This window comes from Biomphalaria glabrata, chromosome 6, assembly GCF_947242115.1.
Source record: "Biomphalaria glabrata chromosome 6, xgBioGlab47.1, whole genome shotgun sequence".
Taxonomy (NCBI): domain Eukaryota; kingdom Metazoa; phylum Mollusca; class Gastropoda; family Planorbidae; genus Biomphalaria; species Biomphalaria glabrata.
Window position 1 is genome coordinate 54282450 of NC_074716.1, and position 25529 is coordinate 54307978.

The 25529-nt window shown below is 34.8% G+C and overlaps 2 protein-coding genes across 4 annotated transcripts in view; one reads left to right on the forward strand and one right to left on the reverse strand.

Moving 5' to 3' along the window:
• Positions 1-5201: 5201 nt before the first annotated feature.
• On the forward strand, positions 5202-20057 carry LOC129926895 (uncharacterized). The gene is made up of 8 exons (XM_056033371.1): positions 5202-5352; positions 8620-8767; positions 13521-13712; positions 14379-14444; positions 15069-15350; positions 15929-16038; positions 17237-17333; positions 19621-20057. Exons 5-8 carry the CDS (start codon positions 15326-15328, stop codon positions 20055-20057), a joined length of 669 nt encoding a protein of 222 aa, XP_055889346.1. The 5' UTR covers positions 5202-5352; positions 8620-8767; positions 13521-13712; positions 14379-14444; positions 15069-15325.
• Positions 20058-21405: 1348 nt separating this feature from the next.
• The window catches only part of LOC129926760 (probable phosphorylase b kinase regulatory subunit beta), a 48581-nt gene continuing 44457 nt past the window's right edge, over positions 21406-25529 (reverse strand). For all 3 annotated transcript variants that reach the window (XR_008778487.1, XR_008778485.1, XR_008778486.1), the window contains exons 13-14: positions 24251-24311; positions 21406-23723 (exon numbers count right to left, since the gene is read on the reverse strand). The gene's annotated coding sequence lies outside the window, so the exon portion shown is untranslated. The remainder of the gene's footprint in view (positions 23724-24250; positions 24312-25529) is intronic.

Genomic DNA, 25529 nt, shown 5'->3' on the forward strand with positions numbered 1-25529 from the left:
CATCTAGGAGGTAAAAAGGAACCTGTGTACTAGATTTCACTTGAATAGAAGCGACAGTTTAAGAGATATATTGATTTTCGGAGACAAGCCTTATAATTTCCTTATTAAGTTGATTTGGGAAATACCAATAATAAAATACAAAGCTTTGATAGCAAGCCTGTGGTTTTTCGCAAATTGTGGTCCCAACGTTTTGATTCTATCGAAACCCGTTCTTAGTAAGCATCTAGGAGGTAAAAGAAACATGTGTACGAAATTTCAAATAAATAGAAGCGACAGTTTAAGAGATATCTTGATTTTCGAAGACAAGTCTTATAATCTCCTAATATTTATTTATAGATCTAGTATCCTATTATTTCCGACATTTGGATATTTCCGGTATTTGGTTTCGCCCTTACCAATATAAACAACCATATTCATATTGGTTTACGTTCGATTGACGACTGCTGATAAAGTTTTCTGTACACTACGTGTGGACTTATTATTCAACTTCTAAATCTATATGTAGGCAAAAAACTTAAAAATAAATAGACCTTGTAGATTTGTAAATCTAGATCTAGAACTTATAAGACCAAGACTTAGCCGGCAAGCTAGGCTGAGAGAGGCCTTATTCCGGGCTATTAAATTAATGTGGCAATTCGATGATCAACTAAACAAATTATCATTTTTTTAGTCCTTGCCATAACTGATGTCTCTCAATCAAAACTTAGAAATAATTAGAAAAGTAAAGCCTATCAAAGCTTGCAATACACATGTGATCTAATTCTAGACTAGATCTATAGATTTATCTAGATTATCAACAGTTCGCTTTCACTTTCAGTGGATCTGATTTCACTACTAGATCTATAAGTATAACTACTACAAGTTGTAGTACAAGATCTGATCTAGATCTATAGGAAAGGCCCATCAGCGAAATGGCATACAAAGCGAACACCTCCCGGTATTTTTTATCCATTCTTATTTATTTCAAAAGTAACTGCAGAACTAATAAAATGGTGTTACAAAGACATTTTTTTACATTTCCCACATATTCACTTTTGTTTTCCCTCAATAAAATAAAGCGTAGCTAAAGGTCAAAGTTGACATGTATGGAAATTTCATTCTCAAAACATTTCCAGATAAACGAGAATAGGTCTGAACTTAAGGCGATTTGAATATTATGCTTCTAAATTGACGAGGAAATAGTTAGCTAGAATAGCTAAGGCTATTCATTCCGTAGAAAAAAAAATATTATGGGGTGTTCGCTCAAAATGACCTTTTAAACTGAAAACCTTTTCAGCGAAACCCCTATTATAAGCTTAAAAAGCCATTAATAATAATTTAGTTACTGATTTAATCTGTTTTTCTTTTTGTCTTATCTATTGTTATTGTTTGTAAACTGAAATATTAAAATAATAGGCCTATTTTTAACCTTAACCCAACGTCTTCGATTTCGAAGATTAAGGATGAGTGCATCACTACGTGTTTCACATGACTACGCCCAGTTGCGACCAGCATATTTTCCTGCATTTTCTTTCCGTCTAAAATGTTTGACTCGCAGCTCTCCAACAGTCTCTCAAAGGTCATATGCTGGCAGCTACTTTCCTCTATGCCAGTGAGGGTGAAATGACGCTTCAGTTGATCTTAACAGCGCTTATACGGGATACGGGGGGGGGGACCTCTGTTTTGCCCTCCTCCTTTTTTTTTAACTGTCTGGTTAACCTCTTGTTACTAATTAATGAGATAATTATGTGTATAAATGTTTAAAAGAAGTGCAGAATTCATTTTCACTGGGTTACCCCACCATTCTGAGATTAGGTTTTCAGATCTCCAACAGTTTTCCAGGAGAAAATATTCGATTTCAGGATAGGAAAAAACGCGAACTATATATTTAGTAATAAATATAAGAGTTACCATATAATATACATTTATAAAATTACAAGATCTCTCCTGAGCCTTTCGTCTCCATGCCCGAAAACCAAGCTGTTGTAGATCTGTCTCCATACATCATCAATCCATCGGATTCAGGATCTGCCTTTGGGTCAATCAGCTTGTGTGTGTGGGGGGGATCGAGTTGATGGCGCTTAAGTGCACTGAACATAATTTCTTAAAAAAAAAATAGTTGAGTAACGAGAGTTTATGAAATGGAGAGTAGTAGGACGTGGAGTAGCCTATAGGAAGGTGGCGTGATAGAATTTTGTAGTTTCTTTATTTCTTTTAAGAAAAAAAATTGATCGCAAGTTTCGTAGGCTATATAGACATCAGTTCCAAGCAGAGAAAGGAGATGTGGAGCACGAAAAAGTGAAAACAAATTGAGGCTTTATGCCACAAGGAGGACAATAGTTATAATGCTTCATGGAAGAAGTTAGATGATAGAACTAATTGAAGCATAATTTCCTATGTTTTAACATGCTATTTCGCTATTTTTTACGGCCTTTCGCTCATTATGACTCCCGCGAAAATTGCGTTAGCTGATTATGTCCGACCCATACCGCAAGTTGACTTGAATTATAAATTTAATAGCTGATATGGAAAAAAGAGTCAAATTTAGTTTTATAGCCCAATAGCTGAGGAGTCCGCAGATGTTTTCATTATAAAATTCTAAACTAAAAACTGGCACAAAAGCGTTCGCTATTGGTCCTATCCCATAGATATGTATAGATCTAGATCTAATTTTCTTCTACAAGATGACTAGTCTAGATTCTAGGTCTAGATCTAATTACCACTTTGATATTCACTTTGTAAATAAGACATCAACTACTCAGGTCAAACATTTGTTATTGTTGAAATAGATCTATATAGATCTATAAATAAATGTTAGCACTATTGTAGAAAAAAACAAACATAGAGTCTGTATAGATTTAGATCTAAATCTAAGTGATTTTTGTATCTATTTTTTTTTAAGAAATTATGTTCAGTGCACAGTAGCACCATCAACTCGTTCCCCCCCACACAGGCTGGGCCTGTTCTAATTCTATATACAATAGATACTTAATCTCTGGATATATAATATAAATAAAAAATAAATCACATTTTATTTTTTGTATCGGCAGTCTAGAATATAGAGTTAGATCTAATTTTTGATTTCTAATAAAAATGATGGTAAAAGAAATTATTTCGATACGACTTGAGTCTATTGACATTGCATTTATAAAGCTAGAATTTTTCAGAATCTATAAATAGTAAAACTTTCATTTTCTAAGACTTAAACTCTGTCCAACACAACATTCATCACATTTTATATTTTTCAGATGAAGATGCATAGCGGGCTTCATTATATTGCATTTGGAACAGAGCCACATACAGATTAATAAAACCAGCTTTTTTGAGTAACAGGAAGGACTTGAAAACTACATATTAAAACAACAAGCAGCAAAGAAGAAAATTTAAGGCAAGTTGTTTTTCTAAATATTTTGATTTATTATTTAAAATGAACTTCATTGTTTCTTTTGTTGTATGCATAATACAGAACAGGCAAATTATGAAAATAATCTTGACTAAAATCTTTCAATCTAGATTAGATTTAGATTTAACTTTTTAGAACCGATTTCCACAGGGGATGGGAATGGGCAGGGTTTAAACCCGGAACCATTGGTAAGTCTGAACAGTCCATCACACAAAATGCATGACCAGGCAGATATCTTGATTTGAATTACTAACTAAGATACTTTATAAAAAACAACAACTAGTTCTTGGCGTCCATTGTTATTCAAACAGTTACATAGTTAAAAAAATTGATCTTGAAATAAAATGTTTTTTTTTTTAAAATAAACAAGTTAACTTTAAAGACCTTACGATCTATAAGGCAGATGATGTAAAGGTCACCTGTTTCTGTGGACCACGGTTAACGAGGATGTCTTGGCCAGCACAATGAACAACCACCTTACTTTTCCCCAACTAATGTCAAATACCAATTAAACCTGGTTGGACTCAGAGGTATCCCAAAATTCAAAATACCAGTCTTTAACGAGATTCGAACCTGGTACTGCAGGTTTCACTAAGGGCCTCTTTTGAATGAATAGATCTACAATTTTCATACTAATAGATAAGATAATAATAATTAATATACAAACAATACTTCAATTCATTTCTTTTATTTCCACAAATAAATGAATGCATATTATGATTTGAATAAATATATCTATATATTAAATTATATAAATATTTCTCATTGGATAGCTTGGATATAATACAGGTACAAAAAAAAAAATACACTGTCTCACATTTACACATATTTATATATAATTTAACTACTATAATTATGAATGTACACAAATTATTTTTTTTAACACACATTATTTCAAATATTCTAGGTAAACCAGCCTATTCTTCTTTTTTCTTCTTCATCGTTCTCATTGTTATGTTGGAGTGTTCATATGACTAGACCAATACATGAGATGAACTGCGCAGTGGTTTCCAAATCAGGGAGCTCTCCATATAGTTTTCTTTCTATTGGGGTGATTTGGGGCCAATGTCTTATACGGGCCTCTTGGTAGAGAGAGCAGTTTTGGAGGACGTGGTCGGCATTTTCTGGTGATACTCCACATGGGCAGATTTCACTGGTTCCAATTTTGAGCATCCGGAACATGTGTTGTCGCATTCTGTTGTGTCCGGTCCTGAGTCGAAAGATTAGACGTTGGTCTTGTCGGGATAGCTTATAGTATGCATCATCTTTCTTGTGATTTGGATGGGAGCTCGTCCATTTCTCATTTATTTTATCTACAATTAATTTCTTCATTTCTTCTGGATAGAGTGCAGAGTTTACTTGTGAGTTTGTTCTCCCACTCTTGGCGAGTGTGTCAGCCTTCTCATTTCCTGCTAGTTGTATGTGAGCTGGTATCCATTGAATAACAGTTTTTTTGCTGTTGTGGTTGAGCTTTGTGAGTGCTGTTCAACCAGCCTATGTATTAGCTGATATGTTTAAAATTCATCCCACAACTGCATCTAAGACAGGGGTGGGCAAATGTGGCCCAGCGGAATGTTTTATGCGGCCTGCTGACACCTACAGCAGACATGCCTATAGTCCCGCATTATGCGGAAATGGCCCGCAAAATCATCAAAAAAAGCTCACATGTTCCGCCGTTCCGCATTCACGATTTTTTGTTCCAAGTCTGAATTCCGACACTAAAAAAAAATTGCCATTTTATTATTATTTATTAATAGTGCGAATTGAAAATACTGAGTGCAAAATAAAATATATATATAGGTCTGTGTTTATTGTTTACATTTCATCTACTTCCGGACCCGGTGTGTCCTAAATTTACGAAGAAATGGTTGAAGACTAGATCTACATCTAGTTCTAGACATAGATCTCTAGATCTACTGATCTAGTAGTCTAGGTCTAGATATTAGAATTAGATCTATTCTTAGAATCTAGTAAGTGCTAATTAGCCAAATATTCCATTAAAATCCCTTTCTTTTCACGACAATGGCTCTACTACAGTACTCTACTAGAATTTACTACATCTAGATCTAGTCTAGATCTATCTATCATCATCTAGACTCTAGACCTAGACAATCTAGGAATCTAGTCTTAGTCTAGACTAGGCTACTAGATAGGTCTAGGTCACTAGACTTCTAGATCTAGAATCTAGACTAGATTTAGATTAGAATGAATAGATTTCAATAGATCTAATCTAGTCTAGATTGTTTTTTAGATTTTAGATGATTTGATAGATTATCATACTTTCATAGATCATGCTAAATAAGGCTATTAGATCTACTTTTCTTATTACATAGTCTAAATTAGTTTCTAGATCTAGAAGTAGGGCTAGCACTAGATCTAGAAATAGACTTAGAAGGTGATAGATCTCTAGATTCTAGATTTCTATGTATCATTATGTAAATTTAGTTCTTAATAAGTCTATTATAGACTATAGATTTAGACATAAATATTTAGATCTCTAATATAATTATTATAATCTGTGTTCTTAGACATAGAGGACTTATTAGATATAGATCTAGACTAGTACTAGTAGACTCTTAAATTATTTTAGATCTAGAACTATATACAAGATCTAGTGTGACTAGAGTAGAGCCCTAGAATTAGAAAAGGATAGATAATCAAGTAGATCTAGAATAATCTAGACTAGATTTCACTAGATCTAGTCAATAGATTTAGACCTAGTAGTAACAAATAAAAATTATTTGTTTTTTTAGTTTTTGTTCTTTAGGAGGGTTTTTGGGCCAAAGTCTTGTTCGGGTCTCTTGATTTAGAATGCACCATTGAAGGACATGGTCAGCATTCTCTGGTGATGGGCAAGTTTCTCTAGTCCCGACATTTAACTTCCAGAACATATATTGTCTCATTCAGTGAACAAGCCTTTTCCTTTGTGGAGACTAAACAAGCATTACTACTGGTCGATTTTGACTGACTGTAATTTGACAGCAGTCACAAGGATAGAAACTAGTAAGCTAGTTCCACAGTTCCGGAACATCATGCACGAGTGTAAAAAGTAAAATACTGCACATTAAGTACAACTGTATATTTGTCAGGATATTTTAATGTAAAATGACAACAACAATTTGAAAAAAAAAATCGTAAAATTGGTTTAAATAATTGCTAACTCTTGTTGTAATTCCTTAACGTGAAGTGTGGGGAAAAAAAAGAAACGTGAATATAATACAGTGTAAATATGAATTAAAAGACATTCTACACAGTTAGCTTAGAGTGTCTCTATAAGTTGTATATAAATATGCGGCCCGCCATTCCCAATTTTTAAAATAATGCGGCCCTCGATACAAAAAGGTTGCCCACCCCTGATCTAAGATATTCATGTACTGTTTTGGATGTTATGTATGTCGACATATCCGATTTGATTTTCTGGCCCAATAAGGAGAGTCTCAGGCCCAAAAAATTTATTTGTACTTATGACAGGAAGATGACAGTAATAAATGACTGTTTTGAAATTTTCATTGAGAGACCTAGCAGCGTTAAAGCACAGGCACAAACCTATTCTTCCTATTAGCACAACACAGTAAAATCTGATTGGAACTCATTACTTTCAATAAATGAATTAAAAGTATTTATACTAAGCTTTATAGTTTCTTTGGATTTAATAGCCTTTAAATTTTTATTTTTAGAAGTGATGTTGTTCACAAGAGAATCAAATTTAACTTTTTTGTTTTTTAATGAGGTGATATCAATCTCAGAAACCTTAGTTGGCAACACTTTTTTAAGCTCTGATGGATTTATCCAGTAAGATAACAAGCCTGTAACTGTCTTACTCTCTTTTAGCCTGGTGTTGGCTTCCAGCATAAATAAAGTGTCTGCCACATTTCTTCATCGTTCTCATTGTTATGTTGGAGTGTTCATATGACTAGACCAGTACATGAGATGAACTGCGCAGTGGTTTCCAAATCAGGGAGCTCTCCATATAGTTTTCTTTCTATTGGGGTGATTTGGGGCCAATGTCTTATGCAGGCCTCTTGGTAGAGAGAGCAGTTTTGGAGGACGTGGTCGCCATTTTCTGGTGATACTCCACATGGGCAGATTTCACTGGTTCCAATTTTGAGCAGTTTTTTTGCTGTTGTTGTTGAGCTTTGTAAGTGCTGTTCTGAGGTTTTTAATATGAAGGGAATCAGAGAAGAGCTAACACCCCTTTCTGTCATAATGTAGCGGTCCACTACTATTACTGGTCGTTGCAAGTTGGGATGTCGTCGCAAGGTAAAATAAAAAATTAATAGTACGCAAACCTGTGTAACGCTGCACGTGTGGCATTCTGAAAACTCCTCGGCACACCTGCAAATCTTCGGCGGCACACAGTTTGAGAAACACTGCCCTCGACAATAATAAATATTGACTATTCAATCTGATTCTACATTTATGTCAAACAATATTATGAATATAGTAGTCTAGATATGCTAACTTAAATAGTTAGAATATAGATCTAGAATCTAGTATAGATTAGTTATTAGTAGATCTAGATCTAATCTAGGTCTAACAATAAAATTGATTCGGAATACCTTGAACTCATCCTTTGTGATTGTGTAAGCACTTTCAGTAGAACAAGATTATAAGTGAAGAGATCTGGATAAGCACGCTGGACTGTCGTTCGGACTTATCGATGGTCAGGGGTTCAAACCCTGCCCGCTCCCATCCCCCGCCGTCCTGCGGGAGGTTTGGACTAGGAAGTAATTATCTTCAACTCTGAAGGAACATCCGAAATAAGTAAAACATTTTACAAAACATGTATTTTTTTATTTTTTTTTATCATGAGGCCCATACAAAATACTGGCCCCCCAACAGTCCTTTAGAATAAAGATTGTATGGAAAGCTGCCTGATCTGAAAAGAATGGAGTTCATCTTCGATAAATATATATATATCTGAACCCTACAATTTATAATGAGAACACAGAGAAAAAAAAAACGCAAACAGTATGTAATATTTAAGTTAAACTTTTGTCACACGTCTCATATTTGTTTATATTGACTTTAATATTCACATTTATTCAAGTAAAATAGCTGTATATTTTATACATTTATCCTTAAAATGTGGTGCACTATTGGCCACTAGTTCAAATGTTTGATGTGTTTAAGGCTATATAAGGTTATAACTATTCCTTTGGCTCACATTGAATTAAAATCATACATTGTAATAATTTGTGTGTCTACATCCTCTTATTGTTTATTTGTGTTTTCAGGTGGTAATTTTATTGTTTACCATGGAGTTGTCTACTTTTCAAATTTTACTGACCAAGTTTGTACAGTGACTGATCCATCTGCAGTTTCCGAACCAGTAACTGATATCTCAAAAAAATATTGCTATACTGATGGTGTCTGTCACCTCAGGTAATCTTTCTCTTTTTCTTTTAAATATGTAAAGAAAATTATATGTATGTATTTTTTTATTTAGAAATGGATACTTTTTGTCTAAGGTGGATACTGTTTGTCTAGGGTGGATACTGTTTGTCTAAGGTTGATGTGTTTGACCATGGTGGATAAAACAGAGCATGATCTTTGCAGAAGATGTAGAACATTTTTCCACCATAGAATCCATACATTGAAATGAAAATGTTCAGATTTTATCCATGATCACCTGTCTGAAGATTAGGAACTAGATATAGGTCTTGAAGTATTACACTTAATGATCTATTTAAACAAATAAAAAGAACTCTACTGTTTAACCACAAATATTAATACAATTTGGAAAGACCTTCACATAATCCTTGTTAATTTTTTATTACCTTTTCAATATGTTTAATTTGTTGATTTTTTCTTGAAAAATGTGTAGTTTTGGATACTGGATAGACAACACTTATACCCACACTCTCATTATAAAGTAATTAGTTTCTACTTTTGGACATTATGACAAATAATATAATCCATTGGCTTTGTGGAGGTATCAAAATGCTCTATAAAAAGGAACTTGATTCAAGAAACACAAGGAAGGGAAAAGAGAAATCTATTATACATAAGTAAGAAGTAATGGGATGGAGTATGCACAGTGGATATTAATTTTAAAAAAAGTATTACAAAAAGTAAAGTTTACCTTTCAGACCTTGCGATCTATGGAGCAAATGATGTCAAGGGAATGTTTCTATGGCCAGTGGTTAATGAGCAGGTCCTCATGTGTCCAGCACAATAACTAACCACCTTAATTTTCCCCACCTAAAGTCAGTTACCCATTAGAGTTGGGGGACTGAGGGGCACCCTAAAAATTCAAAATCCCAATCTTCATTGAGGTTCAAACCCTGGACCCCATTGTTTTCCTATGAGGTACACAAATCATTTAGCCGACAAAAAATCAAAATATTGATATAGAAGCGAAATGAAAAATGACTGAGCTTTTGGCCCATGACTTGAAATGCTAATATCTATGTATACTTCTTTATGTTGGCAGATGATCAACATGATTTGTTCATTGAAAGACACTTGAAGGTGTAAGTTGTAAAAGGTTTTGAAAGACTTGCCAAAGCATGGCATTCTTGACAGGGATAAACATTGGGAGCAGCTCTAGCTGACTCAGCTCAGAGGATGACATCACAGTTAATTGACATCTTTCTGTTAACAATGCATGGATTATCTTATCTTCTTCATTCTAGGGGAATTATGCATTGAGTGAAGACATCTTGCTGTAGAAGAGAAGAACAATTCAGATAGTTCACATGATTTACAATATGGCTTTGATTGTCTTATGTTAATGGCTGGTAAAGAACTGAAACATATAGGCTGGAGATCACTTGATAGAAATCAAGGTAGGACTGCACTTTTGCACAGAGTAAAGTTGAAGCATGTAGTTACCAAGTGTAAAATAATATTCAAATTGCTATTAGCTAAACTAGTGAAACCTGTAATTAACATTCTTTTCTTATTTGAAGTCTACTGTTAAATTTCAATTATAACATTAACCCTATCAAGTAATTTACAGGTCATGTTTCTGTCTATCAAGCTATTTACTTCTCATATTTCTATGTATTCTTCCATAAATTTCTATGAATGAATTCACCCTTGAGTGGTATATTTTTGTCTGTATTTGCAAATACATATTTGTGTTGCTTTTTGTATTTCTGACTTGCAACTTCTGAATTGAATCTTCTTTCTTTACACAGAAATCTCTGATCTACATTGTATGAGAAAATCATGAAGTGGTTGTTGTCATTGATCCAGAAACTAAGTTGCAATCTGTCTTGATAAATATATCATACAGATTTGATGGTGGCCTATTCAACCCGAGGCGGCTTAAAGCAAAAACAAAAACAAATGCAGCAGTAATCAGAGACTTGCTATTTGCTGACCACTGTGCCCTAAATGCCTGCTCTGAAAACAATCTGCAGATCATCGTCAGTGACTTCTCAAGAGCATGCTCAGACTTTGGCCTTACCATCAATACGAACAAGACTGAAGTCTTATATCTACCTGCTCCTGGGAAAGCCTACTCGGATCCAAGCATTACTATAAATGGACAGGATATAAATGCAGTGGACAAATTCACATATTTTGGCAGCACACTCTCCAGAAATGGAAAAATCGATAGTGAAATCGACCTGCGTATCGCCAAGGCCAGTGCATCCTACGGCAGACTGTCTACAAATGTCTGGAACAGACGTGGTATCACCACAAACACCAAGCTAGGGGTCTATAGAGCCGTCATCCTCCCTACATTGCTATATGGCTCAGAAACATGGACAGTGTACAGTAAACATGCAAAGAAACTAAACCACTTCCACATGACATGTCTGAGAAAAATACTAAATGTCAAATGGCAAGACAAAATACCAGATACAGAAGTCCTTCGAAGAGCGTGTCTGCAAAGCATCCACACAATCCTGATGCAGTCCCAGCTGCGATGGGCAGGTTACATCTACAGAATGGAAGACCACCGCATCCCTAAACGACTCCTGTATGGCCAACTAAGCGAAGGAAAGCGCTCGCAAGGTGGTCAAAGAAAGCGCTTCAGGGACACCCTCAAAGCTTCTCTGAAGGCGTTCAGCATAGACCCAGGCACCTGGGAGACAGAGGCACATGACAGAGCATCATGGCGTCGCGCTGGTGAAAACTGGCGCACAGGTTGCTGGGGAAAAAAGAACAACGCTGGCAGAAGAAAAACGCCAGAAAAGAAAAGCAAGGCCCACGACACTAGCTTCAGCTGGAATAACCTGCCCAGTGTGCGGCCGAACATTCCGGGCTCACATAGGTCTCACCAGCCACATGAGGAGGCATAAAAACCCAGTGCAAAGCCCTCAGCCCCCTGGATGACAAAGTGGTCATCATCGAACCACAATGGACGAACTATAAGTTGCAATCTGTCTTGGTAAGCAGTATTGAAGTTAGGGTGATAGCTTTCTTGGTCACAATAATTTAATTTGAAAATTAAAGTAATTTTTTTTTGCTTTAGTAGACAGATTTATAATCATTAAACATTGTTTTAAATGTCTAAAAGATTAATTAAAACTTGTAAAACTGTTGTGAAATTATTTTCACTGTTATCAGTATTTTTTATTCCTAGATTTATCACTGCTTTTAGTTTCCTATATAATCGTTGTGTTACTATTCAAATGTTGTGTAAACATAATTCTTATTACTATTATGCTTTACAAAAAAAGTGAATTATGTTCTTAAAGGCTCACTAAATAGTTTTATTCAACACTTCATACAGTTGGAGAATTTAGGGGAACACTTAGCTTATTTTTTTAGGATGGATTATTTCCTTTTATTTAAATTAAACTATAAAACTAATAAACCATATTCATATTTAATACTTATTTTTAAATATACATCTAGACCTTCATAAAATGCATACAAAAACATGTGAAAAATTAGGTTGATTAACTTTGATGAAATTGTATACTTGATGATCATATTTTTGTCAATATCAGGAATGATATTTGTCAAATGAATTGTAAAATGTGTTGTGGACTCAAGCCTGTTTTTAGACTTTGACTTTGTTACAACATAATCAGAAAATCCTGCTGCACTTAAATAGACTGTAGGAAACTGAAGTAATGATAGCTTGTATAAATTGTTTGAAATGTTATGGATTCAGACAAACTTGACCAGAGATCATTTAATGGATGATCTGTCAGAAACTAGATCAGTTCAAAGTCCATTGTGATGTTGTAAGGAAAGAATTTCCCTTATGGAGAAGGACTAATAAAATCAAATTGTTTTTTTTTTCTGCTTTGCTTAATAATTAATTCATGTACTAGTTAATTATTCCAGTAGTTTGTGAAACACCTAGTCAGGCTTTCTGTGGGCAAACAGTTTGGGAAACATTGACATACTATATGAAGCAGATAGTGACTCAAATTATCATATTGACAGCATTTTAACTTTATTTCTGTACAGTTGTAATAGAGTTTTAGAAAAGAACTTTGATACATGGCTCTAGCTTTAGCCATGCATTAATGAATTTAAGTAGTTTTTTTATTTTAGTTGTAGGCAGGGAGTTGATTGGTTGATGTCTCAATATACATGATCATGTATTATGGTCCGGCACTTACGCTGGGTAGGGCATGTATCCCGTATGGAAGATGAACGTTTGCCAAAGGCAGTCTTTTTTGGTGAGCTAAAAGGTGGTTGACGTAACAGAGGCGCCCCACGGAAACATTTCAAAGACCAACTTAGGCATCAGCTTTCCTTGGCTGACATAGAAGAAAGCACCTGGTTGCATGTGGCATCTGAAGGATACAGCTGGAGGTCACTCACGAAGGCCGCGGGATACACATTTGAGACCAAAAAAAAAATCCGCTGCCGAGGACAAATGCAGACGGCGAAAAGAAAATCTGAATTAACCACCTGCAAATAATGGTTATGCTTGCCCTGGATGTGGCAAAATATGTAGGTCACTGCTGGGGCTGCGCAGCCATGGGAAATACTGCACTCCTCACTAATCTTTGGACTCCAAGACAAGCCTTATACATGATCATTGTTAAGCTCACTATCAGTTCATTATTTAGAATTTTCTTTAAAAAAAAGCATAAAAAAAAGTTCCCCTTTCAGACCTTATTGTCTATAATAATATAATATTAATAATACATGCTTTGTCCAATACAAGAAAAAATAAATATTAATTGTTTTTTATATTTTTTTTATTTACTGTCAGATGTTTAGTCACTTTGGGAGCAGTGATCTTGAGATTTCGATGCTAGATACTCTCAGATTTGAAAGCCGGTATCTTGGATATTTTCTTAGCTCCTCTAGATCAAGATGGCAAAGAACTTTATAAGGATAGGTCTCCCATCCATCACACAACATTCAAGCACCAATGGGTTTCTTTCAAGGAGTTGAAGATAAGGTTTGAATCAGATTTATCTTTTTACTACCTCTGGCATTTTTTTTATTCGTCTCATGCTAAAAAGTGATAATTTTTTTTTGCAAATTAGAGGACAGAAGGTAATATCAACACTGGCACTGGTGTAGATGAGAGGAGCTGGCAACTGATGCTTTCTGATAGAGACAATTAAGCTCTCAAGAAGGCAGTGGAACACACATTTAAGGCCAAAATAAAACCTGTTTTGAAAGACAGGTGCAAAATTCAAAAGGAAACAATTGGATCCTTGAAGGACAACAGCTTTGTCTGCATCAGATGATGAAAAATATGCATGGAGAAAGAGGCTTTGCATAATATTGATGTGTAAAAACAAATGTCACAGATGACAATCTCAGCTCTGCATGGCCTATACAAATGTCTTCCACACATTAGGCTGATTGTTGACAAAGGGCAAAAGATTAGCAGCAAAATCTCAAGTGTGATAATTGAAAAATAGAGTTAGACTTGACTCAAAACATTTTGAAAGGACTTGTAATGACAATATCAATGCAATTTCAGATTAAAACAGAAGGAAAGGCTGGATGAAGACTTGGAGAAAAGTTCATTTTCTAAATAACTTTTTTATGTAAATTTCATTGACTTTCTAGAATTTGAGTTCAATCTATTTAACTGTGTTTATTTTGTGCATAGGTAGTTCCCCTTAACGAAGCTGAGATGAGGCAGTTAAAGCAAAAGGACTGCAATGTTTGTTTCTAGGTAATGTTTTATAGACATAACATTTACCATCCTTTTTATTTATGAAAGTAAAAAAGTTTTTTTCTTTTCTGGAGAGGGGGGGGGGGGGGTTTGTGTAAACTGTGGTAAAAAAAAAAAAAAAATAAAGTTGCCCTTTCCAATCTTGTAGTCTATAGGTCAGATGATGTAAAGGTTATCTGATTCTGTGTCCTACGGCTAACGAGGGTGTCATGTGGCCAACAAAATGACAAACCACTTTACTTTTTCCCTAACTAATGTCAGGTACCCAATAGAGCTGGGTCTTTACCAGGATTTGAGCCATGGACCCTGGTTCAGAAGCTAAGCGCCTTACTACTCAGCCACCGCACCTCCCTGTTTGTGGTAATCAGGGTTTGAGTTTTGAGTTTAGGCACATGGGCACAATTTAGGCCATGTCGTTCCCAGGCTTTTTTATCTTGATAGGCTATAAATATAAGTGTCAAATATGTTTAAATGTGTATAAGATGCATCTCCAGATAAAGGTGCTACAACTGACCAAATTTTTACAAAATTCATATATAAAGATAAACTAAATCATGAATAGTGATGTGCCTTTAGAACTGTTTCATGGGAGAAAAACATCTAAAATCATTTTTTTTTCTGCAGGACCAGACACAAGAGAATTCGACAACATATGTATCAGAAGATCAAAATCAGAAACTGAAATCTGCCCATTTGGAGTGTCACCAGAGAATGCTGACCATCTCCTCCAAAACTGCTCTCTTTACCAAGAGGCTGTACATGACACTGGCCCCAAAACACCTCAATAGAAAGAAAACTATATGGAGAGTTCCCTGATTTGGAAACCACTGCGAAAATAATCTCATATACTGGTCCAGTCATCTGAATGCTCCAATAAAAAAATGAGAAGGAAGAAGAAAGAAGATTGTATGTACCATTTTTGTTTCTTTGAGGATGGGGAGAAAAGTGTTCTTAGAATTCAAACACCAAAAGTATGTGTCTTTATGAATTCAATGTAATTGATACTAGGCTTTTTGGGCTGAAAATAAAATGCAGGAAATTTTATTGGAAGTGCAGAAAAAAAAAAGAGTTTTTAGCCAAAATAAACAATGTATAGCCTGAGAACAAATCAGGCGGAAGAACCAAGGGTAATGCTAGTATACTATAGAAGTAGAATCTTTTTTTTATGCTTGCAACTTCATTGATGCATAAGTGTCACAAACTGCTTGTTAATGTGATATGAAACATAATTTGTTTTTTTTTGGTACACATATAATCACTCTAAAAAAATTATTTCTAAGATAGATAACTGTCTCTAGTAACCTGCTAGTGGACCATGATGAACCTTTTTCTATCTTGCTTTGTATGATATAAACTTTCCTAGTTTTGACTTTAAATTGTCATTCTAGTTGTGTCAGTTATGCTTATAGGCTGTTAGACAAAAATAGTGAAAACAAGAGTACATAACATTTTCTAAAGAAATTTTAAATATTTTGCATTTTTAGGGAAGCAACATGGCTATCAAAAAGCAGAGACGATACAAACCTCATTAGATGGAGAGTTTTATTTTGTTGGTAAAGTCCTTGGTTTTGAGCCAGCAGAGAAACATAGAAAGGTAATTTGTCAACATTTCAGATTTATCACTAAGAGAAAAGCAGAAAAGCTTTGATGGGCAGCATCTCTGTTGACCCAGTGATCCATCAAACTTGTGGAACAAGTGATGGTGAAGATGTTCATTACAGTGCTTATGTCTGGCAACACTGAATGACTTACATTTTTAGTTCATGCTTTTCAAAATTTAGTGATGAAAGCTGAATTGAAGCCTTCATCTCTGGCCAGTAGTTTATTATTGCTTTTGATTAGCACAACTTCCATGCTCCTATAGCAAGCACAGTGCATTCTGGTTCAATAACTTTTGTTGACATATTGGGGGGGGGGGGGGGGAGGATATTGGTGAGTCCTTCCTTTAGGCTCTCAGCAAGCACAACGTGGAATCAAATCAAAAATACCTTGTCTACAATGTGATTTCAATTGAAGCTCTCCTCACATACATACTCAAGCAGTTTATAGCTTAGCATTTATAAATTGTATAATGTGTTATGTTTATATGTGTGATTTTTTTTTATGATTTAAAGAAAGAAACTTAAGGATTTTAATTTTTATTCTTTTTGAAATATGTAAGGAATGTTAGTGTATTGTTGGCAACATTGTTGGTGTAAAAATGTACTTTCACTTGGTAGCCAAGAATGCTTATAACTGATATATAATTAATAATAACAATTAATAATAATAATTAACAATAATTTAATACACAAAATGTCCAAAGACACACAATTGTATTAAAAATGTCTGATATTTATGTTGCCAACAATTGCTTTATTGTTTCAATGTTATAGACATTGGAACCTCAGCATTAGGGTCAAATGGTCAGTGCCCCACCAATATTTTTTTTAGATTTATCAATTGGCTATGAACTAAACTGCATTAATTGGAAGCATTTGCTTTCTAAAAAGTAAAATAAAGTCTATTGGCAGATGATGAAGGTCTGTTTCTGTGGCCCATGGTTAACAAGGTTGTCATGTTGCCAGCACAATGACCAACCGCCTTTCCTTTTCCCTAACTTATATTAGGTACCCATTAGAGCTGGGTGGACTCTGAGGTATGCTAAAGATCCCGAAATTAAAATACCTGTCTTCAGAAAATAAAATGTTTAGTTTTTCTTTATGTTACTACAACTTTTTATTTGTTATAACTTTTTTTTCATTGAATATTAACATTTCATGAATTATTACATAACACTTATCATTTTGCAGGGCCGTACACATATATGTAAAATACATGCTAGATCTATGAGTGAAGAGAAAGATATTCGTTATGAGCTGCTGGCTAGATTATGCCCAAACAGTACAGGTATGTATTCACATTATTATGTTTATATTTATGGGGTAATTAACAATGTTAAAAGAAGTGGGATGTGTAGCTGTTTTGGATAAAATCTCTTGGCTCCCTATCAATGGGGCTTGAGCTCAAATCTTACTTGAGCTTAGTTGTGTTTGCTGAGCCTCTAAATGCAGTACAGAAACCTTTTTACTCCAAGTTTCCACTAAATGAGATTAGACCATGAGCATGTTATAAGCATGAAAGATGCGCTCTATAAAAAAATAATTAAAAAAATAAAGGAATACCTTGTAGTGAATGGAAAGAGCAAGGGTATTTATTTGGTAAAAAATTAAATGACTCCAGATTAATACATTAAAATCCTAAATAAGAACCCTTAAAATGCAAAGTAGCGAAACTTTATTGAAAGCTTATAATCAGCCACTACATAAAACATTCACTAACCCTAACCATATGACAATCAATGACTACAAAACATTTATGGCTGCCTTTTAGCCTTTTAAGCCAACAATCAGTTGCCTGATTGCAACTTGCTTAGAACATAAGACTCCATAAAGTTATTAGAGCTATTGAAACTATTTTACCAAGCTGGGTTCAAAGAAGTACTCAAATTTAATGTTGAGATATTACAGTGAGACTTTCCTAATCCTATTTGATGTTGAGATGAGACTTTGCTAGTCATATTTGGTGTTGAGACATTACATTGAGATTTTCCTAGTTATACTTTGATGTTTAGACTTGACTACTTTCTCTTTCTTCCATTCAAGTTTATACTTTCACTCTGCAATCTAATACTTGATACTATTTCTATTATTGACAAATTCATGTATGATAGCAATTACTTCATTTTAATGTACATTAGCTTTAGAAACTGTGTATTCATCATAATGTAGTTACCACAATGATCGTTATTGTTTACAAATTTAATTCTCTCACAAACTATGTTCTTTCCTCTCAACAAACACTCTTAATGTTAATGTCTTCTCATCTACTCTTGATAATGGTATACAGAAGTAAACCTAGATTTCCATTTGAATCAACTTACTTTAAAAGAGAAATTCTTCTTCTTCTTCGTTCTCATTGTTATGTTGGAGTGTTCATATGACTAGTTCCAATTTTGAGCTTGCGTTATATGTGTTGTCGCATTCTGTTGTGTCCAGTCCTGAGTCAAAAGACGTTGGTCTTGTCGGGATAGCTTATAGTAAGCGTCATCTTTCTTGTGATTTGGATGAGAGCTCGTCCATTTCTCATTTATTTTATTTACAATTAATTTCTTCATTTCTTCTGGATAGAGTGCAGAGTTTATTTGTGAGTTGGTTCTCCCACTCTTGGCGAGTGTGTCAGCCTTCTCATTTTCTTCTAGTTGTATATGAGCTGGTATCCATTGATAACAGTTTTTTTGCTGTTGTTGTTGAGCTTTGTAAGTGCTGTTCTGAGGTGTTTAATATAAGAGGAATCAGAGTTTTGCAACCTTTGGAGGGTTGTTTTCGCATCGGTTAGAAAGACAATCGGACTTTGTGGGGAACTTGGATGATTTGCTAGCATGGTAGCAGCTAGTGCTTCCCTTTCTGCTCGGTGACTGTCCGAGAGCTCTCCAGTTGCAATGGATTTTTCTAGTTTTCCTCCATCTGGCCATTTGATAAGTATTCCAGCTCCTCCATTTGTGGTGGCTTTATGGGATGAGCCATCCGTGTAAAATCTGATCCACTGATTGCTAGGGTAATTGGTATGTAGAAAACAGTTCACTATTTCCTTGAGCTCTGTTGGTCTGTTAACAGATTTTCTTTTTATGTTTTCAATGTGGTCCCTTATAGTAGGAAGAGGGCTTTCGTCCCAGGGTGGAGATTCATTATAGCTTATTGAAGATTCCAGAGTAATTTTTTCAAGTTGGTGTTTCTTTTTTAGGCTTAGAGATTGCTGTATGAAATTGGTCCTTTTGAGATGGTTTTTGTGCCAGTTTTGTGCAGCGGTTTTCTCCATAGCTCTTATGGGTGTTGTTTTCATTGCTCCTATCATTATCCTTAGACCAATATTTTGAACCTTGTCTATTTTTCTTAGGTTGGTTTGGGCTGCTGAGCCCCCCCATGCCTTGGTTATAAGAGAAATAAATCTGAATAGTATTTATTTAGAATCTTGTCATACTGATTATTTTGATAGTGACTCCATATTGTCTGTGTTTTTATGCTTTTTTTTCTAAGTTTTGAATTAATCATTTGTTTGTTAATGCATTGGTTAAAAAACAAAAGAGGTCTATTGTTGTTTTTTTTATTTTTACTTTTTTATTTGCTTTTATCAATAGGAGCGGAAATTCGTAGTGTTGGCACAGAAGCTGGAATGTTTGCTATCAGGGTTCATAGGAAGATGGCTACAGAGAAAGATTTTCTGGAAGCAGTAAATAAAGTCATCAAAGCCTACGCCAAATCTAGTGCAACTCCTTGCTACATGACTTACAATGAAATCAATTGTAGCTTGATAGAAATGTCTACTAGAGAATCAGTACAGAACTTGTGTTTACTCACTGATCTGATTTTAAACTTAAGTGAATCATTGTTTGTATTAATGATGTTTTATTTCAACTTATTAAATCATGGTATCTTTCTTATTAAATATGTTGTCAGTGTGGTTTTTACTTTTGTCAGTAATTTGTTACATCTGGATGTTCCTTTGCAATTTAAGATTATTGCATCCCAAACCTCCTGCAGGATAGCTGGGAATGAGTATGGGCATTTCATCTAGTAGGGTAGCTAATAGAATCTGAACATGAATGAACTAGATCAGTGTGCTTGATACTCAGGGCATTAAAAAGCAATGCATGAACAGTACCCAGATGTGGCTTAATATCAATTGATAAAGACACTAGAAGGCATTATGAAAATAATTCTTCAAAAATCAAGTGTACAGAAATAATTTTTTGGGTAAATAGGTTGGCATGTCTTGAGCTTATTTAAAACATAAAAATATATTTTTAAAAATTTAGACAATTAGGTTCCAAACCAAATTGCTGTCATTCAAGTTTGTAAAATTAGGCTTCTAATTACTATTACAATGGCTGCATTGTATATATATAAGTACTTGCTTAAATCAATAAGATTTGAGCATTTCTTGTGTAACAGTTAACAGTTAGTTGAAAATGTAATAATGCTGAAAAACGTGCTGCAAATAGTAACAGAGGATCTAGACATTTAAATATTTATGCTAAATAAATTTTAACTTTGGGATGCTGTGGGTGAGAGGTTAAGTGCTTGTCTTCCAAACTGAGGGGATCTAAGGGTTCAAATGTTGCTGAAGAATGGGATCTTTGATTCTTATGATGCCTGAGCCCCTCCTGCCCGAAGCTTACTGGTTAAGGCGCCAGTTACTCGCCTTTGCCCCTTCTCCTGTTAGTGAGAACAGTTCCGCCGGACTCAATATCTGAGCCACACATGAAGGCCATGAGTTGGACTGGTTGTCAGAGGCTATTCGAGATGCATGCCATTTGGAAGAATTTTATAGGTAGTGGAGTGCTTTCATCCATTACCACTTCCGGCTATGACAACCTTACTGGCTACCCACCTAGGAGAAGGAAAACTCTGAATTCAAACCTCTGTTGCTTTGCAGCTATACCCAATCATGGAAAAGGCTTCGGGAGTCAACCCTGAGGAAAAATCAGGAGCTGGCGACCCTTAGGCAGTTTGCAGCACCCAGTGCTACACTCTGGCAGAACCTGCGACGCCGCTAACCCCAAACTGTATCGGCACTGCCGTTCCTTTGGATACATCAGCTGCATGGAGAGGGGGGAACTGATGTGTGGGCAACATTGTTTTGACCACAGCTAATGCCCAGGCATTCATCTCACTGAGATGATCCATAGGAGGCCATAGAATGATGCCTGAGAGTCCAACCAAATCTATTGGGCACCAGACAGTAGTTGGGGAAAGTAACGCTGGTTGGTCATTGTGGTACTTTACCTTCTTACAGGGTCATTATCTGTAGATAAAAGTTGCATTGTATAATACGATTTTTACAATAGAGTTGGGTGGCTAATCTGATTAAACACAATTAAACTTCAACTATAATTCACAAAAGTGGACTAAACAAGAAGATGGAACATATTAAAACTCTTTTATTGTCTCCCCTACTTACTATTATTTTCTCTAACATTGAACTGGTACTCTTATGTTCAACATTCTAGGCCATTTAGAGTAGGGTCATAAATACAATTGACTGATGTTTCACAAAACCAATGTTTATGTAAGCATCCAATGTATACATCTCATGACAGTGACACATACATTATATAACAAATAGCAGTATTAACCTGGATTTTAATAGCCAAGATGTAGGTTTTGTTTCATTTAATTTTTTTATTTGAAAAATATTTTATTACAATATAATTATTCTACAATGCTGTCAGAAAGCAAACATCCCAGTCTACAACATAGTGCCCCCCCACCCCTGGGTCAAAACAATTAGGCTTCAAGGAAGTAAGAAAACAAGACTTCATTAGGAATGGAAAAGCATTGCTCAAGTCTTGGTTGGGAAGAGAGTCTTTATGACCATGTCAACAATCCCAACATTCTGTTTCACAAATGGAATGGGGATTGTTGAGTGTGGTAAAGAGCAGGAAGATGGCAGGAGTTCTTGGTGTGCTTAGCAGTCTGCCAATCTCTAGCCCCCGTGTCTGGAGCTTCTGAAGCATTGGAAATAGTAGTGTGATACAGACATCAATTAGGATCTCTTCCAGACAGAACAATCATTTCAGTCAGGCTGGTGAGAGGAAGCTTTTATTTTTTGCTGGCCTATAGTTTTACAAGCCTTCAGTTCAACTCTTCAGAGTTTTGAAAAAAAGCTTCAATGAACTCAAAAACCTTAGACCATGTAAAATTTTATAAAAAGAAGAATTCCATCAAATCATAGCTATGTATACAAATTCAGCTTGTAAGTAAAATTAAAACTAAACAAAAATGTAAAATAAAAAATTAATAAAGTACAAATTTAATGAAACCTCTCTGGTTTTACACAAATACTTTTAAAAAAATCATGATAGAAACTAATGACATATACATGTGACCAACACAAATCATCTCACAAAAAATTACATTATTAATTCAATAGATTGTGCACACACAAAATGAAGATGCAATAAACTATAGCTCGGGAAGAATCAATTAAAATGCATTTTAGTATCCAATACTTTACAGTTTATATTTTTAATAATAACAAAAAGCTTTACGCAGTTTATAGTTTGTATGATTGTGAAATAGATTAATGTATGAACTTGGTTGTATATAAACTTTTTTACATTGTCAATATCTATATGTTACAACATCTAATCACAGAAAAAATATACCAAGACCACATCATAGCATCATTATCAGAAAGACAACTACAGTGGTATTTAACATTGAAATCATGTAAAAATAAAAAAAAAGGAAAACTCCAACCTTAACAGCTAATAAATAATCAACCTTTGCATAATATACACACTATCCATATGGATATTTACTTGTGGAAGGAGTCAGACCCAAGGGCCGCCCAAGACTAACATATAGAGATGTCTGCAAGCGAGACATGAGAGCCTCAGGCATCAGTGAAAGTATGTGGGAAAACATAGCCAAAGACCGGAGTGCATGGAGACAGACTGTGCGTGCTGGGACAACCCTTGCTGAGAACAAAAGAATTGAAGCGGCTTTAATCAAGAGGGAAAAAAAGAAAGCTGCCCTGTCTGCTAGCCCTAAATCAGAGGCATACAAATGTACGAATTGTGGCAAAGTCTGCCGTTCTAGAATTGGCTTGATTAGCCACACCAGATTCTGCCCCGTCTCAAGATTAAGCCAAAACCAGTGACTCACTTGGGCGCATCCATTGCCTTTCGAGACAAAAGGAGCCATATATATTTACAACAACAAAAACAATCAAAGCTAGCTTTCCCAGTTCAGTGATAGGATTCCAAGGTTGAGTAAATTACTATTTTAATATATATATATAGATTTTTTTTATAAATTTTGAAACAAAATTTCAAACATCTTTTTTACTAACATGAAATATAAATTTTTAATGGTACAAAATACTAGACTGGTACAAAATAAAATAAAGTGAAAACAGAAACATTTTCCTAAAAGAGAAATATGATAATTAATGAAATGGTGGATACTTGAACATTCATCTGTCTAGTGGATACTTGCACATTCAACTGTCTGGTGGATACTTGAACATTCATCTGTCTAGTGGATACGTGAACATTCAACTGTCTGGTGGATACTTGAACATTCATCTATCTGGTGGATACTTGAACATTCATCTGTCTGGTGGATACTTGAACATTCATCAGTCTGGTGGATACTTGAACATTCATCAGTCAGGTGGATACTTGAACATTCAACTGTGTTATTGCTTTAAAAGTTAATAAATGAAACTTTTGCGCTGAAAAATAATGATACAAATATGTAATTAGTTACTAGCTATTTGAATTGTATATAATTATTAAATACATCTTGACACTATCATAATGATAACCATTCAATATGCCCATTTCTTCCCAGATTCAACAAATTAGAATCTTTCAAAGATAACAGAAAAAAAAGAAAAGTTTTTACAGAAAACTGATTAGATACTTAAGATTAAAAAAAGGACTCCTTATGACAAGGCAATTATTAGTTGTTGAATATAAACTTAGCAAGTTGCAAAATACCATAAAATCAGTTTTTCTAGTTTTTGAGATCTAAACATGACAGTCAGATGGTCATACTACCACACAAAACTAATAGCAGCTCTTCCATTTTTGTAAGCCAGTAATAATAAGGCTTGTCTTAAGAGTCCGAAGATTAGCGAGGAATGCAGTATTTCCCGTGGCTACACAGCCCCAGCTGTGTCCTACATATTTTGCCACATCCAGGGCAAGATAGTAAAATATGTCTATAAACAACTTATATAAATGTTTATTCACAAACCTTCTATTTACTCAACTCTCCTTGGCAATTTTGACTTTGTTAGGTCAACATATGAAGGGGCCTTAAAAAAAAACAATTTACAACTCATGTTAAAATGTCATTGCATAATTTTATACAAACACTTATATTAGAGCTATTGTTAACTTTACAAATATATTATAGTTACTGTTGATGTGTGTTTTATATAGGTTGCACCAATCGGTGTTTGGGAGTAACATCCTTTGTAACTGTTGTTGTCAACCAATATGGCATTAGATTAAACAGCTGATTTCAAGTCTTATAAGTTATATCCAGAGTCTTGTTATTATTTGTTCATAATAATCAACATGGTGGCAGCGGTAACAAGAACTATATTTAGATTTATATCAGTGATATAAATCTAGTTAAATTTAAAAAAAAAAAAAATAGATCTAAAGTGTAGATCTAGAATCTAGTAGATTCCAGAGTCTCAGTCTAGAATATTATTAAATATATATAGAGAGGCTCGGGGTTATTCAGTTACGGTAGATATACTATAGTGAAGTTTTCGTGGAAGATGGCAGAAGGTCTACTTAAACCACCAACAGAGTTAAAAGTGACTGAAGGTAATGTCAGTGAAAACTTTCGCCAATGGAGAAGACAAGTGGAACTGTTACTGTTAGCAATAGAAGCTGAAGAAAAACCTAAAATCAGACAAAAAGCAATAATATTACATTGTGCTGGACCTCAGGCCCAAGAGATTTGTGAGCAGTTGCAGCATGATGAGAATGAAGACGTAAATGACCCGCAAATTTTACTAAAGAAATTACACGACTATTACAATGGATCGTCATCTGGGAGATTTAGGTGAAACATCATTAACTATCAATGAGAACATAGCTCCGGTGGTATCACCTTGTCGTAATATACCATTTGCATTTCAAAAGAAAGTGGAAGCAGAAATAGAGACATTAGTAAAAAGGAAAATATTAATTCCTGTAAATGAGCCAACAGATTGGGTCAGCCAGATGGCTGTGGTTCAAAAGCCAAATGGGGATTTAAGGATCTGCATTGACCCAAGACATCTAAACACTGCTTTAAAAAGAGAACATTTTAAGTTACCAACTTTGGAAGCTGTAATGCCACAGTTCCTAAATGCTAAAATATTTTCTAAATTGGACGTAAAGGAGGCTTACTGGCATGTACGTCTAGATGAAAAGTCTAGTCTACTAACAACCATGATCACACCATATGGGCGGTACAGATGGTCAAGACTTCCTTTTGGACTAAGTGTAAGTGGAGAAATATTCCAGAAGAAGTT

Coding starts and splice junctions, on each gene's coding strand:
- LOC129926895 (XM_056033371.1), top strand. CDS start 15,326: ATGAGAAGGAAGAAGAAAGAAGATT. Junction 15,351..15,928: donor AAGGAAGAAGAAAGAAGATT/GTATGTACCATT, acceptor TTGCATTTTTAG/GGAAGCAACATGGCTATCAA. Junction 16,039..17,236: donor CAGCAGAGAAACATAGAAAG/GTAATTTGTCAA, acceptor ATCATTTTGCAG/GGCCGTACACATATATGTAA.